This window comes from Portunus trituberculatus, chromosome 44 (assembly GCF_017591435.1).
Source record: "Portunus trituberculatus isolate SZX2019 chromosome 44, ASM1759143v1, whole genome shotgun sequence".
Lineage (NCBI taxonomy): Eukaryota > Metazoa > Arthropoda > Malacostraca > Decapoda > Portunidae > Portunus > Portunus trituberculatus.
In genome coordinates this window covers 18,078,484-18,094,223 of record NC_059298.1, presented here as the reverse complement: position 1 = coordinate 18,094,223, position 15,740 = coordinate 18,078,484, and the positions used below count along the sequence as shown (strand labels likewise).

The 15,740-nt window shown below is 38.3% G+C and overlaps 2 protein-coding genes across 6 annotated transcripts in view; one reads left to right on the top strand and one right to left on the bottom strand.

The window, feature by feature from the left end:
- Window positions 1-4,539, top strand: part of LOC123518677 (signal peptidase complex subunit 1-like) — a 28,518-nt gene extending 23,979 nt beyond the window's left edge. For both annotated transcript variants that reach the window (XM_045279636.1, XM_045279637.1), the window contains 2 exons: window positions 2,851-2,937; window positions 4,342-4,539. In XM_045279636.1, coding sequence (XP_045135571.1) covers window positions 2,851-2,937; window positions 4,342-4,467 — 213 coding nt within the window. In that variant the 3' untranslated portion in view covers window positions 4,468-4,539. The remainder of the gene's footprint in view (window positions 1-2,850; window positions 2,938-4,341) is intronic.
- LOC123518676 (nicolin-1-like) lies at window positions 4,293-15,594 on the bottom strand. 4 transcript variants are annotated; one of them, XM_045279632.1, is made up of 8 exons: window positions 14,618-14,768; window positions 11,494-11,717; window positions 7,774-7,904; window positions 7,396-7,647; window positions 7,053-7,208; window positions 6,699-6,785; window positions 5,625-5,721; window positions 4,293-4,444 (listed from the first exon to the last, which is right to left on the bottom strand). In XM_045279632.1, the coding sequence occupies exons 3-7, from the start codon at window positions 7,894-7,896 to the stop codon at window positions 5,668-5,670; spliced, it is 672 nt and encodes a 223-aa protein (XP_045135567.1). In that variant the 5' UTR covers window positions 7,897-7,904; window positions 11,494-11,717; window positions 14,618-14,768; the 3' UTR covers window positions 4,293-4,444; window positions 5,625-5,667. The 4 variants fall into 4 exon arrangements, with proteins under 4 accessions (XP_045135567.1, XP_045135569.1, XP_045135566.1 ...); XM_045279634.1 differs by lacking the exons at window positions 11,494-11,717; window positions 14,618-14,768 and adding an exon at window positions 15,448-15,594; XM_045279631.1 differs by lacking the exon at window positions 11,494-11,717 and having other exon boundaries at window positions 14,618-14,773.
- Window positions 15,595-15,740: the final 146 nt, after the last annotated feature.

The window sequence follows — 15,740 nt, the reverse complement described above, 5'->3', positions numbered from 1 at the left end:
TTGCAGTACCTCTATTTGCAAAATATTTTAAATGAGCTTTATGGGTGATATGATACGAAGTGTTCAGAATAGTAGTGACGTAAGCGTCAGAAAAAAAAAAAAAAAAAACGGAGAAAAACGCAGTTAAAGATTTACAACATTCAGAATGCAATCACTTTTTACTGAGATGAGGTAGAAAGCTCTAGCTTTTTGCAAAATGAAGCTCTATAACAGGGCTTTGCAACCATTGTAAGCAAAATGTAATTTTTGAAGTTGCTCTTTAACTGCGTTTTTCCTGTGTTTTCGGAACAAAAATTTAATACTACGTACTAACATTAATCATTGGCTGTCATCAGTCACGTCACCGCATCCCTGCTTCCCCATTGGTCGCTGAGTGGCCTGGGTGGAGATACGTTGGTGTAAAATTCACTGTGCGGTCACTTTAATGTGATGCCAAAACAGTCGATTAATGCCTACTAGCGGAATTTCACCCTTATTACCATAATACTTATGACTGCACAGATGCGAGCCAAACACAATAGGAAGAAGATACAGTAAGTCCTCATTATACAGTAGTTCTTTATCCGGTAAATTCAGTTTCGGTATTTGGAAATTAATACCTTCGATTCGATATACGGTAAGAAAAATTCACATACGGTATCCGCTCATGTCATCCGAGAGGGCCCATTACCAATTAGATGAATAAAAGGAATATTAAAGGGTCTATTCAAAAACTCTATTGTAAGCACAAATATATTCATAATAATTATGGCAAACATTTACAGCCTACTACCAGCGGCAAACCATGCAGCAACTGATAAAGGGCACAAATGGGCCTGGCAAACCCACTATCAGTGAATGGTGGAAGTCGTATAACATCAAGCACGCTTTAGATAACATCAAGTCATCTTGGGAAGAAGTGAAGACGTCTTCCATGAACTTGGTGTGCCACTCACACTACTGACTTTAACTTGACCACGCTTGGAGCCTATTATCTCTTCCCTCCCCCTTTTTTTTTTTAACTGCATTACATATTACTTACATACATTATTTATTAGATGAATAAATGGAATATTAAAGGGTCTATTGTAAGCACAAATATATTCAGAATAATCATGGCAAACACTAAAAGCCTACTACCAGCGGCAAACCATGCAGCAACTGATAAAGGGCACAGATTGGCCTGGCAAGCCCACTATCAGTGAATGGTGGAAGTTGTATAATATCAAGCATGCCAAATCATCTTGGGACGAAGTGAAGACGTCTACCATTAACTTGGCGTGGAATAAAGTATGGCCAGAATGCGCGCATGACTTCCTAGGCTTCGCTGAAGACGACATCGGTGCAATCAGAAATGACTTAGTAAATCTGTGCCATAGGGCTGGCTTCGATGAAATTGATGATGATGATGTTCAAGATCTTTTGGAAAGCCATGCTGAATCTCTCTCAAAATGATGAACTTGTAGAGCTAGACAAGGCATCACAGGAGGCAGAAAAAAGAGGGAGACGAGGAAGAACCTGTGCATGGCCTGGACATCAAAACTCTTAGAGAATGTCTTGGTGGTATCGAAAAAGCTCTGGAAACCCTGAAGGATCATGACCCAAACCCTGCCAGGAGTTGCAAAGTGGCTCATGACGTAGAGAAAAGCGTCAAGATTTATCAAAAAATTTATGATGAAAAAAACAAAACTAAAACTAAACAGTCCTTCATCCATTCGTTCTTCAAGCCAGTCTGACATGCCGTCCCTATCACACCTGCTGACCCTGCTACAGCTGGCCCTTCTGCATCTGCTTCTGACAGTGCAGACGAAGACGTCTTATCCTTGTCTGCCCACTCGGCGTAAGATGAATAAGGGCTGAAATCTCTTAGCCTCGGGAAGGACATCATCTGATAGAATACATAGCAATTGATAGGTAAATAAAAACATTTTCTTTTGCGCAGTACTTTTTTTTTTTTTTTTTTTATTATTTTCATGTATTTTCATTTCTGTAGGGGTGACTTGACAGGCTGGAACGTATTCCCTATTATTACATGTTATAATGGGTTCGGTTTACGGTAAATTCGATATGCGGTAAAGTTTTCAGGAACGCATAATTATGTACTGTGTAACGAGGACTTACTGTTACTGTAGTGCTATACCACAGCTGGCTGAGACACACCTGAGTGAAAATGCAGGCCTCCCATTGCCTGCCCGATTACATACGTCATTATTGACTGCCCACAAGAGGTTTTTGTCGACGGCCGTGCGTACCCCTCCAAAGAATGGGAATTTCGACCATGTTGCGGACCAAATTTTGACTTGGACGTTGCAGATTCAGAACGCTGAAGGCGAGATGAAGAAAATGCTATACAAACCTCAAAATCGGCGAGGGTGGCACTTTTTTTTTTTATACGTAGGGAAGAGGGCCAGCCAAGGGCAAAAAAAAAAAAAAGTTAGAATAAAGCCTCTTTTTTTTTTTTACGTCACTATATATATATTTTTTTTTTTTTTTTACGTCACTACTGTTTTGAACGCCTCATACAAAGTTGTATAAAATACAGTCATACTGTAAGGTGAATTCTGGGTGGTTGTCCTTCATACAGGGTGTAACACAAGTTCATGGATACAGCCACAGATGAAAGTACAGGGCGATTTATGCCAAAAAGATTCTTTGCATACATGCGTTTAAGGCACTGTTTAACTTTGGTGTGAAATTCGTGTGATAAGTACATTGGCCTGGCTGAGAGGATATCCACTGCATCATGTAAAAGACCTGGATGTCTTTTGGTGGAATTGTGAATTATTCAGTCTTTCTTATTATTCTTGAAGTTCTAAATTTAGCATTATTGTTTCCAGCTATATTTCATGAATCAAAATTTTCTTTATTCAGGCAGTGGGATGGTTGTATGGGTACTACATTCAGGACTTCTCCATGACAGTGCTCACTTTGGGAGCTGGATTCCTCCTGGCTTGTTTGGTAAGCTAATTTTCTTTTACTCAATTACTTGTTTTTCTGGAGAGAGAGAGAGAGAGAGAGAGAGAGAGAGAGAGAGAGAGAGAGAGAGAGAGAGAGAGAGAGAGAGAGAGAGAGAGAATTTTCCCAACTATTCACAATATTGCTACCCTCTCTATAAATAGAGTGTTGTAATACAACTTTTTGCAAACGTTGTTATAGGAGAAAGTAGATGTTAGAATGAGTTTTTTCTTTACACATATGCTGCATGGATTTGTGTAGCTGTGGTTTGTAATTTAAGTTTGGTAAGATGACAGATAAAACAGCTATGCTGGGCAGCAGTTTTATGTCATAGAAACAGTGTCAATATACTCCACCTTAATATTTTCAGTGTGTGGCATTTTCAAGTTTTTATTATTCTCTTTCTGAAAGTCATGTAGTATATTCTAAATGCACTGCAAAACACTTAATAAACATTTATTTGACTAGCTTCATGTTTTCCCTCTCTACTTAACCAGGAGGCAACATGTTGCATAGCCTATTAATTTATATAATTAATTACAGCCATGCTAACCTTGTATAATGTTTTTGATAAATCCCCTGCCCATCAATACTTGTTTCATTACAGGACACTGCAATACTCCAAAACTTGTAGAAGTGATGGTAGAATAATTTGCAATTTCATCATCACAGAAGCCATGTCAACAAATCTTTTCTACAATTTTCAGGGTATTGCAGTATCCTGTAGTTAAGAAGTATTGAGGGAGAAACAGTTTACTACTGATAAACATTACCCATGTTACTATGGCTGTACTTAATGACAGAATTATATAGGCTACATGACACCCTGCCTACCTAAATGGGGAAGGAGGTTGGCAGCAAATCCTATTTGTAAGTTTCACACCAAGACGGTTGGATATGTTAACACTGTTTGTACAGTATGTATGATAGTCACCAGCATAGCTATTGGATCTTGCCTCATTGTACCTGAATTTACACTCCACAGCTTGAAAAAACCTCCAAATTCACAAGATTTTCTGCTTAGAATAACTTGTACTTTTTGCCTTTAGCACTATTTACAAAACTTTCATTGGACTTTTTTTTTTTTTTTTTCCTCTTATGCAGGTGTCCTGAACTCTGCCTGCAAAATGACTTGCTTGAAGGAAGCCACCTTTCAGTAATTGTTGATAAAGAGAAAAAGTTTAGTGGCTACAAATGTTAGAAAGAGAGTGATATAAAATAATCTATACCTTCATATTAAAAAATTACTTGGTAGATCTTGGATGATATAAAATAATCTATACCTTCATATTAAAAAATTACTTGGTAGATCTTGGACTAAAATAATCTATACCTTCATATTAAAAAATTACTTGGTAGATCTTGGACTATCTTTTTTATTGAACAGCTGGATGTTCGGTTTTGCAGGTGACTCTGCCCCCATGGCCGATCTATCGTCGCTATCCTCTGAAGTGGGCTCCATCCCAGGATACCTCTTCCACTCCTTCCACCTCATCTCAAGAAAACACATCTAGTAAGAAGAAGAAAAAATAGGTTATCTTGAAATCCTCTCATGGCATATGTAAGTTTACTTTGTTGTAAAAGGAATAAAATTACTCCTTCACATCAAGGTTTTTCACTCCCAATCCATAGTATGCTGTACTTTTTTTTTTTACTAAGAGTCTCATTAGCTTCACAGCAAGATTCTGAGTAACATGACTTAACATACAGCAGATGCAATGGAAATCTACACTGTTATGCAAAAAACAAAAAATGCTTTCTCATTGAAAATAACTACCTGTTCCACCACTACACATGATAAAAATGAATAGTCTAGTCATTGTTGTTTAGAAAACAGACAAAATGTTATTTGATTTACTGATGATGGATGCATTCTTTAGACAAAATCACCAAATACTGGTCTCCTATACTGTAACTCACACTGATTAAATAAAGATCAGTACCATTTGCTTTGTTTCATTTGACAAGAACTTTTCTCTTCAAACCTTGTGGATATTTTAAGAAATGAAGGCATGTAACCAATAACACTAAAGACTCTACCTTTCATTGCCTCCATGTTAACCTGTCAACCTGCTCCCTATGAACTGTGTGTAGTATGTACACTACATACAATACTCAACAAAAAGATTCAGATGTTCATCAGTGCCAAGACAATGACACATTAAGGGTAAATATGTGAGAAAATGTTGGCACCTGAATGATGTTAGGCTCCCACATGATTGGTTGTAGTGTAGCATTTAGTTACTTCTGAACGTAAGCCAAGGCTTTGTTACACCCATTATGTATGTTCATTAATTTTTTTCCCTACATGATCACAGCTCAATTTTGTAACTGCTTGTTTTGTAAAGCCTCTACCACTCAAAGCTACACAAATAGGGGGGCAGCCGTGGTACAGTGGAACCATGCGTGCTTTGGGATTCGAGGAGTCTCCAAGCGCACGGGTTCAAATCCTGTCCACGGTCAGAGTGTAGGTTGGGCTTCCTTACTCGGGGCAACGGTTTCCTAGCGGGTGGGCTTTGAGATAGGAGGTATCCCCAAAAAGTATCCCCTTTAGCCCATAAACTCCCATGAAAAGCCCACAGGGTATAAATAAATAAAAAAAATGTTACAGTGCAGATAACTTTGAGATATGTTAGGTAAGCCACAAAACTGACGAAAGACTTTACAAGCATACATCATTTCATACTAACCAAGAAAATAGTTCTTGTGGGAGAATGTTTGCCATACTTCCATCTAGCTGGTGTACTGTAATGCTGCAATATCGTAGCCTCCACTTGAAAGTCCACCCTGTTGAATAGCGAAATTTATGAAAAATGTGTACTACTTATATGCAGTATAATTTTTATTTTATTTTCACTGATGTATTATTTAGTTTCATCTAAAATATTAAGTGCTGAGAAGGTTGGCGAGATTGTAATCATGAAACAATAGTATTCATTGGTTGGTGATATGAATGTGGAAGGGATGAGTGGATGCCACCTATCCTTCCCTCTCCCTCCTAACAATGAATGCTTTGAGTGAAACTGACAACTAGTGTTTTGTGGTTACAATCTTCCAAACCTTGACAACACTGGGGAGTGTGGTTACTGCACCTTCCTCCTTTCCCCCATGACATCAAGACACAAAGGGCTGAAGACACCCATTGGATAATTAATTAACTCTTTTTTACTAATTCAACCTAAGATTTTTCCTGTACTAGTTCAAATTAAATAATTTACCATATCTCAATGACAAGTACAAAGACTTTGATAGTGAATATTACCTGTTTATCTATTCACTGATATACAATAATTTACAAACCTTGACAACACTGGGTAGTATGGTTACTGCACCTTCCTCCTTTCCCCCATGACATCAAGACACAAAGGGCTGAAGACACCCATTGGATAATTAATTAACTCTTTTTACTAATTCAACCTAAGATTTTTCCTGTACTAGTTCAAATTAAATACTTTACCATATCTCAATGACAAGTACAAAGGCTTTGATAGTGAATATTACCTGTGTATCTATTCACTGATATACAATAATTTACAGCACTAAAATATGAAATCTTTTAAAGTATATACAAGAAAGCAGAAAACAAAAAATGATAGGTTTAGCATTTTATATCCTCTACAATGTTAGGAGGTGGCTGTGGAACAACTAAAGATGTTTCAGAGTGGTTTGTAAGCAAGAAAATGTCAAATAACAATAAAATGGTTAAAGATGTATACAGATGTATAAAACTACAAGATTTATTTTGAGGAAAAAGCAAAACTTACCTCAAGTGAGTCATCTGGAATGAGCATGGCACATTTTGTTTGCTGTGCCAGACGTTCCATTATAGACACTTGCTGGGTCCTTGAGCTCTACAAGACAAGCATTTCATTAGAAGGTATATATAAAACACTTTAATTTGCATGTTATGGAGAAGCTACTTGTAAGCTGTAACAAAATTGGAATAAAACTTGGTAGAGTGAAGAAAATTTGTGGGATATGGATAATAGTGTATTATGTAAAAATTAGACATTCTGAGAATTATAATTAAGTGCAAGTCCTGCAATAGAAGAGGAAAAGATGCAACTACAGAATAAACCTCAAAATGTAACACTTAAAAATAAAACCTACTTACTTACTTGCCCATCCTGAGTTATAATGGGGACACTGAAAGGAGGAAGACGAGGAAGTTCCCTATAAGCTGTAATCTCTTCAATGAAGAAGGTGCGCCATACAGGAGATGGTTGCCGCAGTACCAGGCGCATACCAATCACATCTTGCCAGTCAATGCGACTCTAACAATATATAATAAAAGTAACTGTATATTGGAAAGGATTACAATGCATGTAGTACTTGAAAATAACAAAAGTAACTTATAAAAAAAGATAGAAGAGGAAGAAGAAATGTGTGTGCAAAGAATATGAAACAAGTCACACACATGGCAAAATCTTGTACTCGTATATCACACATCTCTTCCCTCACCTCTAGACATGTGATGGATACAAAGTCATGGCTGGCAGTCTCTGTGTGAGGATGAGGCATGATGACCTTGTTCCTCACACCCACCTGCCATGCTGCAGGATCTTTCCATACCCAGGCTGCATCACCACCACCCTCTCCACCCAACAATCCGGCTCCTACAACACCTCCTGACGAAGAAGTGGATGATGTTGCTCGCAGCACATGCACACCCACAGCCCAGGTGTAGTGGTTTCTGAAGGTGATTTCTCCAACCTGCAGATAATATATATAAGTGGCAGAGAACATCACACATTAACTTGTACATGAATGTGGTTAAAATTTGTGATAAGTTTTCCTTCATGATCACTTTCCAGAAACACTGGTGTGAAAAGTTGATACCTGAGTTGGCTGAGGAAAGGTGAGAGTAATGACATAGCAGCCTGTGCGTGAAGGAAGGGTGCCCTCATCCACACACACAGGTGTAGGCCCAGACTGTGCAAAGGTTACCGTTTCTCGGGACATTGTCACACCTGCAAACGTACGATAATAAATAAATATTGAGCACTGTAATTATAAACAGCCTTCATTCTGGCAAGCACGGTAAAATAATATGCTTTGGGCTTCACTTGCTAAACTCAAAACATGGCTGTGTAGCTCTGATGCCTTGCCTCCCACTATGGCTCTTCCTGAAGAGAATAGCCACAGGAGAAACCTAGTTCATACTCTATTCTAGGATTCTTTAAATTTTGAATCTATGAAAATAAAACAAATACTTACTTAACCCAATGTGTCAACCGTCTGCTTTCACTTTCATTACATTGACACCAGTTCACAAAAACTTCTACTGGCTTTAAAAGGTTCTAAATAAAGGTTTACAATAAAAAATGTAAGGATATCACTTCCTCAATATATTAAGAGACTGAACATAGGTTAGCCCAGAAAGTTTTTCTCTGATAAACTTGTATACAGGGCAGAAATGAAGGAAATCAGATATTAGGATTAATTTTTAGGACTTAAAAATAGAAACCCCAAAGTCATGTTATAGTTTTCTACATTTGGCACTAATCAGACTTCTAGATTATGTTGTGCTTTTCTGATTCCTTTTTTTATAGGAAGGCTGTAGATCTTTTACAATCATTACCAACAAGACTAAAAAAGTGCAGGAAATAGAGGATACACATTCCTTATGTAACGAGACTAAAGCTTTTTAAATTCAATTCCCTACGCAAAGTAATAATAGGAAATCTGATTGAGGTCTAATTAAGTCATACAGGGGATGTAACAAGAGTGATGTAAGCACATCTCAAAATCAGTAATTAGGTTAAAGGAAGAATAATGAGTTTAAGCTTGAAAAAGAAAAAAGGAAACTGTTTTCCAAATAAAAAGATGCATGTTTAAAACATGTGAAGACTTGATGGTTGCTTACAGCTTCTCTTATTTTTTTAGGTTATTATTAGTGTTCTGGATTTTGTTTTGTGAGGTTCTCTGGATATTTCTGAAATAGGTGGCCACAGAAGAGCCTCCATGTTTTTATGTAAACATCAAGTTGTGAGTTTGCAGGTTGACAAAAGTCAAATTAAGCAAAGTCACACCATCAATTTTCAGCAACTTTTGCTACAATTTTGAACATGAATAAAGACAGCATTTTTAAAGAAATTGCTGTGGCTGGAAAAGATGACCTGGAGGACATGGAATTGAAATGAAGAGGTTGATCTGTAGCATAGACTATAACATACGTATGTTGTAATCTATGCCCGTAAATATTAATTTAGGCTGTGTTTTAACTAAAAAAAAATTAATAATAAATAATAAATATGTATGTCTCTCTGCCTTATAAAAGCACATTTCTGTTATTGAGCTAAAGTTTACTTTGTAATTTACCAGTTATTTTATCTACACCTGTTATGTTACATGCACAACAAAGATCAAGGAAATTATTGATGTACAGTAGGCTGCAAAAGGGCCAGATATAGGTAGGAGGGATGAGGGCATGCTATCTTGGCTACTGTTTTTAAAACTCTATACTTACAGTATGTTTACCATAAAGCTTTGGCTCGGTGAACTAAAACCTATACTAATATGTTAATATGTGTACAATTTATGTTGTAATTGTAAAATAATGGTAAATTGTTTATGTTCTGAGCAGTCATATTGCTAACAGATTGAGAATTTCTTATCTAAGTCTCTTCTCTATCATAGGCTCAATCACTTCTAGAATGAATAATGATTATGTAAGTGAAGTAAGTAACCAACCAGGCTTAGCAAAGAGTATTGCAGGAGATAGTCCAGGAAACTTTAGCAGAACACTAAACGTGGGGCGACAGCACACACAATTCCTCACAGCAGCCTGTGTAGTTCTGGGTGCTCCAGCTGCTAGTATACCCAAAAATACACAGGCCAGAGACTTTTTGAGAGCACTTACTATGCTAGAATTTCATCATGAAGTGGTAAGCAGTTGCACTGGGAGCAGTTGGTGGATGAATTGAGTGTTGCTGAAAATTGCTACACAAGTGTCTAGTCTAGACCACATAGCATAGCCCCACTCACCTGGTTGGCTATCTCTTATTGCTATAGTTAGGCAGACAGAAAAGTAACATATGAGGAAAAAAAAAAAAGGGGGTGGATAGCCAAATTCTATGGGTATGTCAGTTTATAAGGAAAGAAATTACTGGAAGAGATGAATTCTAAGAAAAAAAAAAAACTTGAGTTGTGTACTCTAACCAGATCAGTTTGATGGTCACCTTATAATGTTGTTTAAAAGTAATATAAACAAATGAAAAAGAATTACATGGATTAATAATGGAGGGTGTGTGGAAGGAGAGATCATTCACTGAAATAATACAGAGTAGGATCCAAAAATGAATGAATGGCAGATTTAAATGCTTACATGGAGTTTTAGGGACACAACTTCATTAGGAAGGGAGTTCCTTAGACCAGAGGTTCCCAAACTTTACCATGCTAAGGACCCCCCAGATATTTAAGTCCCATCCGAGGACCCCCAGCCAATCAGAAGTTACTATTACCATACCAAGGTACCCATTATATGATTACAATGCAGTAAATTTACTATTTGCATATTCCTACACGAAGAAAGTCTTAAAATAAACATTTGAAATATTTTCAAAAAAGTCTGACGACACATGGCGCAATCGCTGAATTTTAAGTGCTTAAGTGTTTTGTTTAAGTGTTAGTGAGAAGAAGAAAAACAAAAGGGAAGTTATTTGTGATCAATTCAAGTAGTGAGTCATTTTTTATATAATTAATTCCATACTTAAGATTACTTAAAGATAATAATACTACTTATAATTTCCTTTCTAGACTTAAATCATTCCTACATATTTGAGCATTACACTACGTCGTAATAAATTCAAATTAACCCTTAAACCTCGGGGACTTTAAGACTTTTCACTCGCGCTAACTCGGGAGGTTTGGCGAGAAACACACAAAATAGCTTGTATTCACATACTGATTATACTAGGAAATTCAATAAAGAGTGAGTACAAATGATATTATGTCCACAACCGACTCTTCCTCTTTGCAATGCAAAAAACCAGAAGCATCTAGATGCTATGGTTACCAAAATATCACAGGTTGAATGAGGTGCTATCATCGGTGTGCGTGGCGATCGGCTGCGCCGGCACCTGGCTAAAGTGAAAGAAAACGGGTACCTTCTATCCTCTCTCCTAAGGTTGGCGGGAGAAGTAGCGGACCCCCTAGGACCTTCTCAGGGACCCCCAGGGGTCCGGGGACCCCAGTTTGGGAACCACTGCCTTAGACTAACACACCTCAAAGAGAAGAACCTTTTCCTAGTCTCCAAGAAGCTATGAGAATGCTTAATCTTAAAAAGATGCCCTCCGATGATATTTGAAGTAGCTATTTTAAATATGTACAGTCAACTCTCAATTAATGAGAGGGTTACGGTCCTGGAAACGTACATCGCATTATTCAAAATTGCGTTATTCAAACATAATTTTTCCATTGAAAACAAAGGTAATAAGGTGGAGTTTTGGAGGTGGTTGGTAGCAGTGTTTGTTTGGCAGAGTTCCTGTAAAAAATTACTAGTTAATCTGAGGGACTTAGGATTGGGAGGAAATGTCCTGGATTGAATTGAGAGCTTACTTGCAGACAGGTGTCACAAGGTGTACATTGGGAAGGAATGCTCAGAGTTGCTGCCAGTGCTAAGCGGAGTGCCACAGGATTCAGTCTTGGGACTGGTTTTTTTCCTGGTGTATATCAATGACTTAGTTAATGACCTTGAGATGACAGCTAGTTTGTTTGCAGATGATGGAAAGATATGCAGAATCCTGGTGGCCAAAGAGGATTCAGAGACCCTCCAATGAGACCTGGAATGCCAAAAGTGGAGCAGTAAGCGATTACTGATGTTTAACACAAATAAGTGCAAGACCATGCATATAAGCCACAGCAACCAGAAAATAGACAATCAGCTGAACGGCAATAGATTAGATAAGTCGACCCAAGGAAAAAGGAGCTTGTCATAATTGTTTCCAATGATCTCAGGTCCTCAGCCCATGTAGCAGCAAAAACAGCCAAGGCAAACAGCAGGCTGGGCATTATCAAGAGATATTTTAGGGTGCTCACCAAAGACATCATGATGTCACCTTAGTTATCTCTGGACCAGCCCTTTGTGGACTATGGAGCTCAGTCATAGTCCCCTTACTTACCAAGAGGCCCTAGAGAGAGTACAGAGGAGGGCAAACTAGTACCAGACCTTGCCCAACTGCCCTATGAGGCACACTGTCGCTTCCTTGGACTACAGTCAGTGGAGGAGAGAAGAGTGAGAGGGGATATGATAAAGACCTTCAAGATCTTACAAGGCTATGAGGATATTCCCCACACAAAGTTCTTCCAGTCAAACACAAACCATATCAAAGGCTACTCCAGAGAGTTGAGCATACCACTATGAAGGGGAACTGGTTTGCCCTTGGAGTGCACTTCCAGAAAGTGTAGCTAGTAACTGCTCCATCAATAGCCACATTCAAGGCTAGATATGATAGGAACATCAATCTTGATATAGATGGCTGACAAATTATTCAGGTGGGGATCACCACAAGACCACTTCTTACTTCCCCACTATCTTTTCATAGCATCAGGAGATCCAGTGTGCTTGGCATCAATGCAAGCAACCAGAGGATCTCCATCCCCAGATAAACTAGCAGTGGCACCTAGTAGATTGAGAATCATTGACAGGCGAGATATTGTTGATCCCAGATGTACTGACACCAACTCCACTGTGGGGTTGATTACCTAACTCATGATTAATCCTCATGTTAATCTATATTTGCTGATGACAGGCTAAGTCCTTACATTAGGTAAAAATTAAATCTTTGTTTATGTATATGCCAGAGAACTGAGAATCTAAGGCATTTTGCTTCATCTAACAATGACTTCCGTTGATTTTTTATCTATATACAGCTTTTTTTGGGTGGAAATACATGTGACATCAAAGAACTCAGCAGGAGTATCAAGGTGTTCCATCACTGAATGAAAGATGCCAATGATATGATTGTTGTCAGAGACATTTACTTCCCTTACAGTGAGAAGACACCCACTTTTGTCTTTCATCCATTTCATGGAGTTCTTCTCTTATAAGCTATGTTTGTTCAACAGAAAATTCAGATTCAGTTTGAGCAGGACTCACAACAGGTGCATTAAGAGAGGCTACTGGTGGCATAGTTGACTCAGAAGGGTTAGCTAAATTAGCAACCTTTGCCAAAAGTGACTGAAAAGTCTCACATAATTTCTTAACTGTCCGGAGGAGTTGCTTAAAATCAGGGTTCACAGGTGAGGAACCCACTGCGCCAATATCTGCACGACATTCAGCACATTCATATGCCATAGCATCTCCACCATATTCCTGGATTCTAACAATTAACTGGTCAACAGTGGCACAGTATCGGACTTTTGTCTTCTAAAGTCAGTTCAAAGGAGATGGATAAAGCTGATTGAGGGGATGTCTTGTTGTCCTACAGTGAATGACTTGCTGCTTTGGACATATATTTTGTTCAAGGACATTTACTTTGAGCTGATATAATTAAATGTTGGGCAATATTTCACCATAAATCTTGTATCCATCCTGAGAACTTGTTTGTGTTGGCTGCAGTTGTTGGCATCTGGGGACAAAGGTTCAAACTGGCTCACCTGCACTCTTCTCTTGCATGCTGTAAACGTTTCTTTAGTTTGAGGTGTGTTAATGTGTGGAACTCATCACATGACTGTTGTTGCTTTGAAGTATGTGGAGGCCTTTAAGACAGCTCTACATTCTACACTTGGTCTTTTGTTGTTCAAACTTATTGAGTAATGTGACTAAAGTTACAAATGACAGATTGCACTACCACTTAATGCATAAGGCACACAACTCAGTAATACTCATTTGTAATTAAAACGTAATGGGAATGGCGTGCGAGTTTGGCTGCCCCCACTTTGCATGTCCATTCTCCCCTCTGTGGAACTGTACCTCACAAGTGGTGGTCTAGCAGGTGAGAGTACCAGATGAGAGAGCCAGCGGGGTGAATACCCCAGGGCGGCACATTTCTCAGGGAGCAGCACAAGCATGGCTACTGAGAATGTTGATGTTCAGATAGTTTTTTTAGATTTTGCAAATTGAAGGAGCGCAAAATCTTGATTCAAAGTTCGTGATGTACAGTATAATATATGTATGTATAATAAACAAATGTACTCGATCAAATCTCACATATTTATTACTTTTGGGGGGAGCATTTCCAAGTTTCGCACCATGTAAATTTATGTCACTACGCCACTGCTGGTCAGTGAGGCAAACACAAATACTGGTAGGACAAAACCGGCATTTTCCACACCGGTTACATCCAATAAAATCCTCACCGACTATTCTAGGTATCCGGTTACAAGTGGCACAATTAGTGGTGGTGTTAGTATTTGAGTTAAGACTGGTACCTAATGGGTTCTTTCAACGAATGGGTATAGATTGTGTGTGTGTGTGTGTGTGTATATATATATATATATATATATATATATATATATATATATATATATATATATATATATATATATATATATATATATATATATATATATATATATATATATATATATATATATATATATATATATATATAATTACTCTTAAGGCTAAAAGTGTTCTTGTTTAGGTACCTGAGGAGGCCGCCATGTACGGAGGCTTCTTTACACCTTAAATTGTCTGTCTGCCAAGGCCTATGCAAAAATGGACGTGGGAATAACTTACCAGGTGTTGCATGATATGAAGGAACTATTGAAGCTGCAGCCAATTGACAAAGCAGAACAGGGGGGGCGCCAAATCAACCAAAATGAGGTGCAGGAACAAAAAAGTGGAGGGACGTCTCCACACCACAGAGGTCATTGAAATGAATGCATTGTGCGGCATGCGTCACGCGTGCCGCGGCCGGCGGTACGGAATTTCGGAACCTCGAATATGGTTCGTTCCTTACTATTTTTTTTTTTTTTTTATAGTTAACGTAGCTACATATTTAAGTTAGGTAATGGGTTCTTAAATTTGAGCTTGTAATAATATTCATCATCGTTAATCATGGTTTTGTTGGAAATGAACCTATTTCTGACAAAATTAAGTTCTAGAAAAAAAAAAGGTTAAAATAAGAAAAAAAAATACTAGACTCCTACCTATGCTTAAAGCCAAAATTTAAACAAGTCAACGACACACCCAGTACACCGACCTGCTGAGAAGAGGACAAAGAGACCCACATCAGGTCTATGTTCTTTTAAATAAACATGCTAGCCACTGTTGCTTACATTGATTCACCAGCCGAAGCATACTGAATCTCTTGCCTAACGACAAAATTGTACTTCCCTTCCTACAATATAATGGCATAGGCGATACTTAGCACGATATTACGGCGACATCAACAGGAAGATGGGAAAGGACTGATAGAGGCCGAAACTATTTCCCTTGGACTGTTGGACATCTAATGCTAATTTATGCGTACAATTTGGGCCGCTGAGTTTCTGATGGCAAAAACACCACGAGTTGTTTAAACATATAAAACAAACATTACCATTATCAAATGTTGAAATACTTACTGGTGCACCTACACAACCATACTATAGAGTGGCCGTCACAGTGACCCTACTCATCACTGAAACTGTTTGTTGGGCAGATTCCCTCCACCGTCACTAGGCAACGAGCCAGTCACTGATTCATACAATCCCACGCTCGGCGACTGGCGTATCAGATCTGATATTGCCGAGGCGTCGCCTGGGAGCCACTCGCCCCGCCATAGTATACGTTCTCTCTCCGCTTTTTTGTAATTTTGACCTTTTGTATGTGTACGTACTACCATCCATAGAGGCTATAAACAGAGGAAGACTTACTA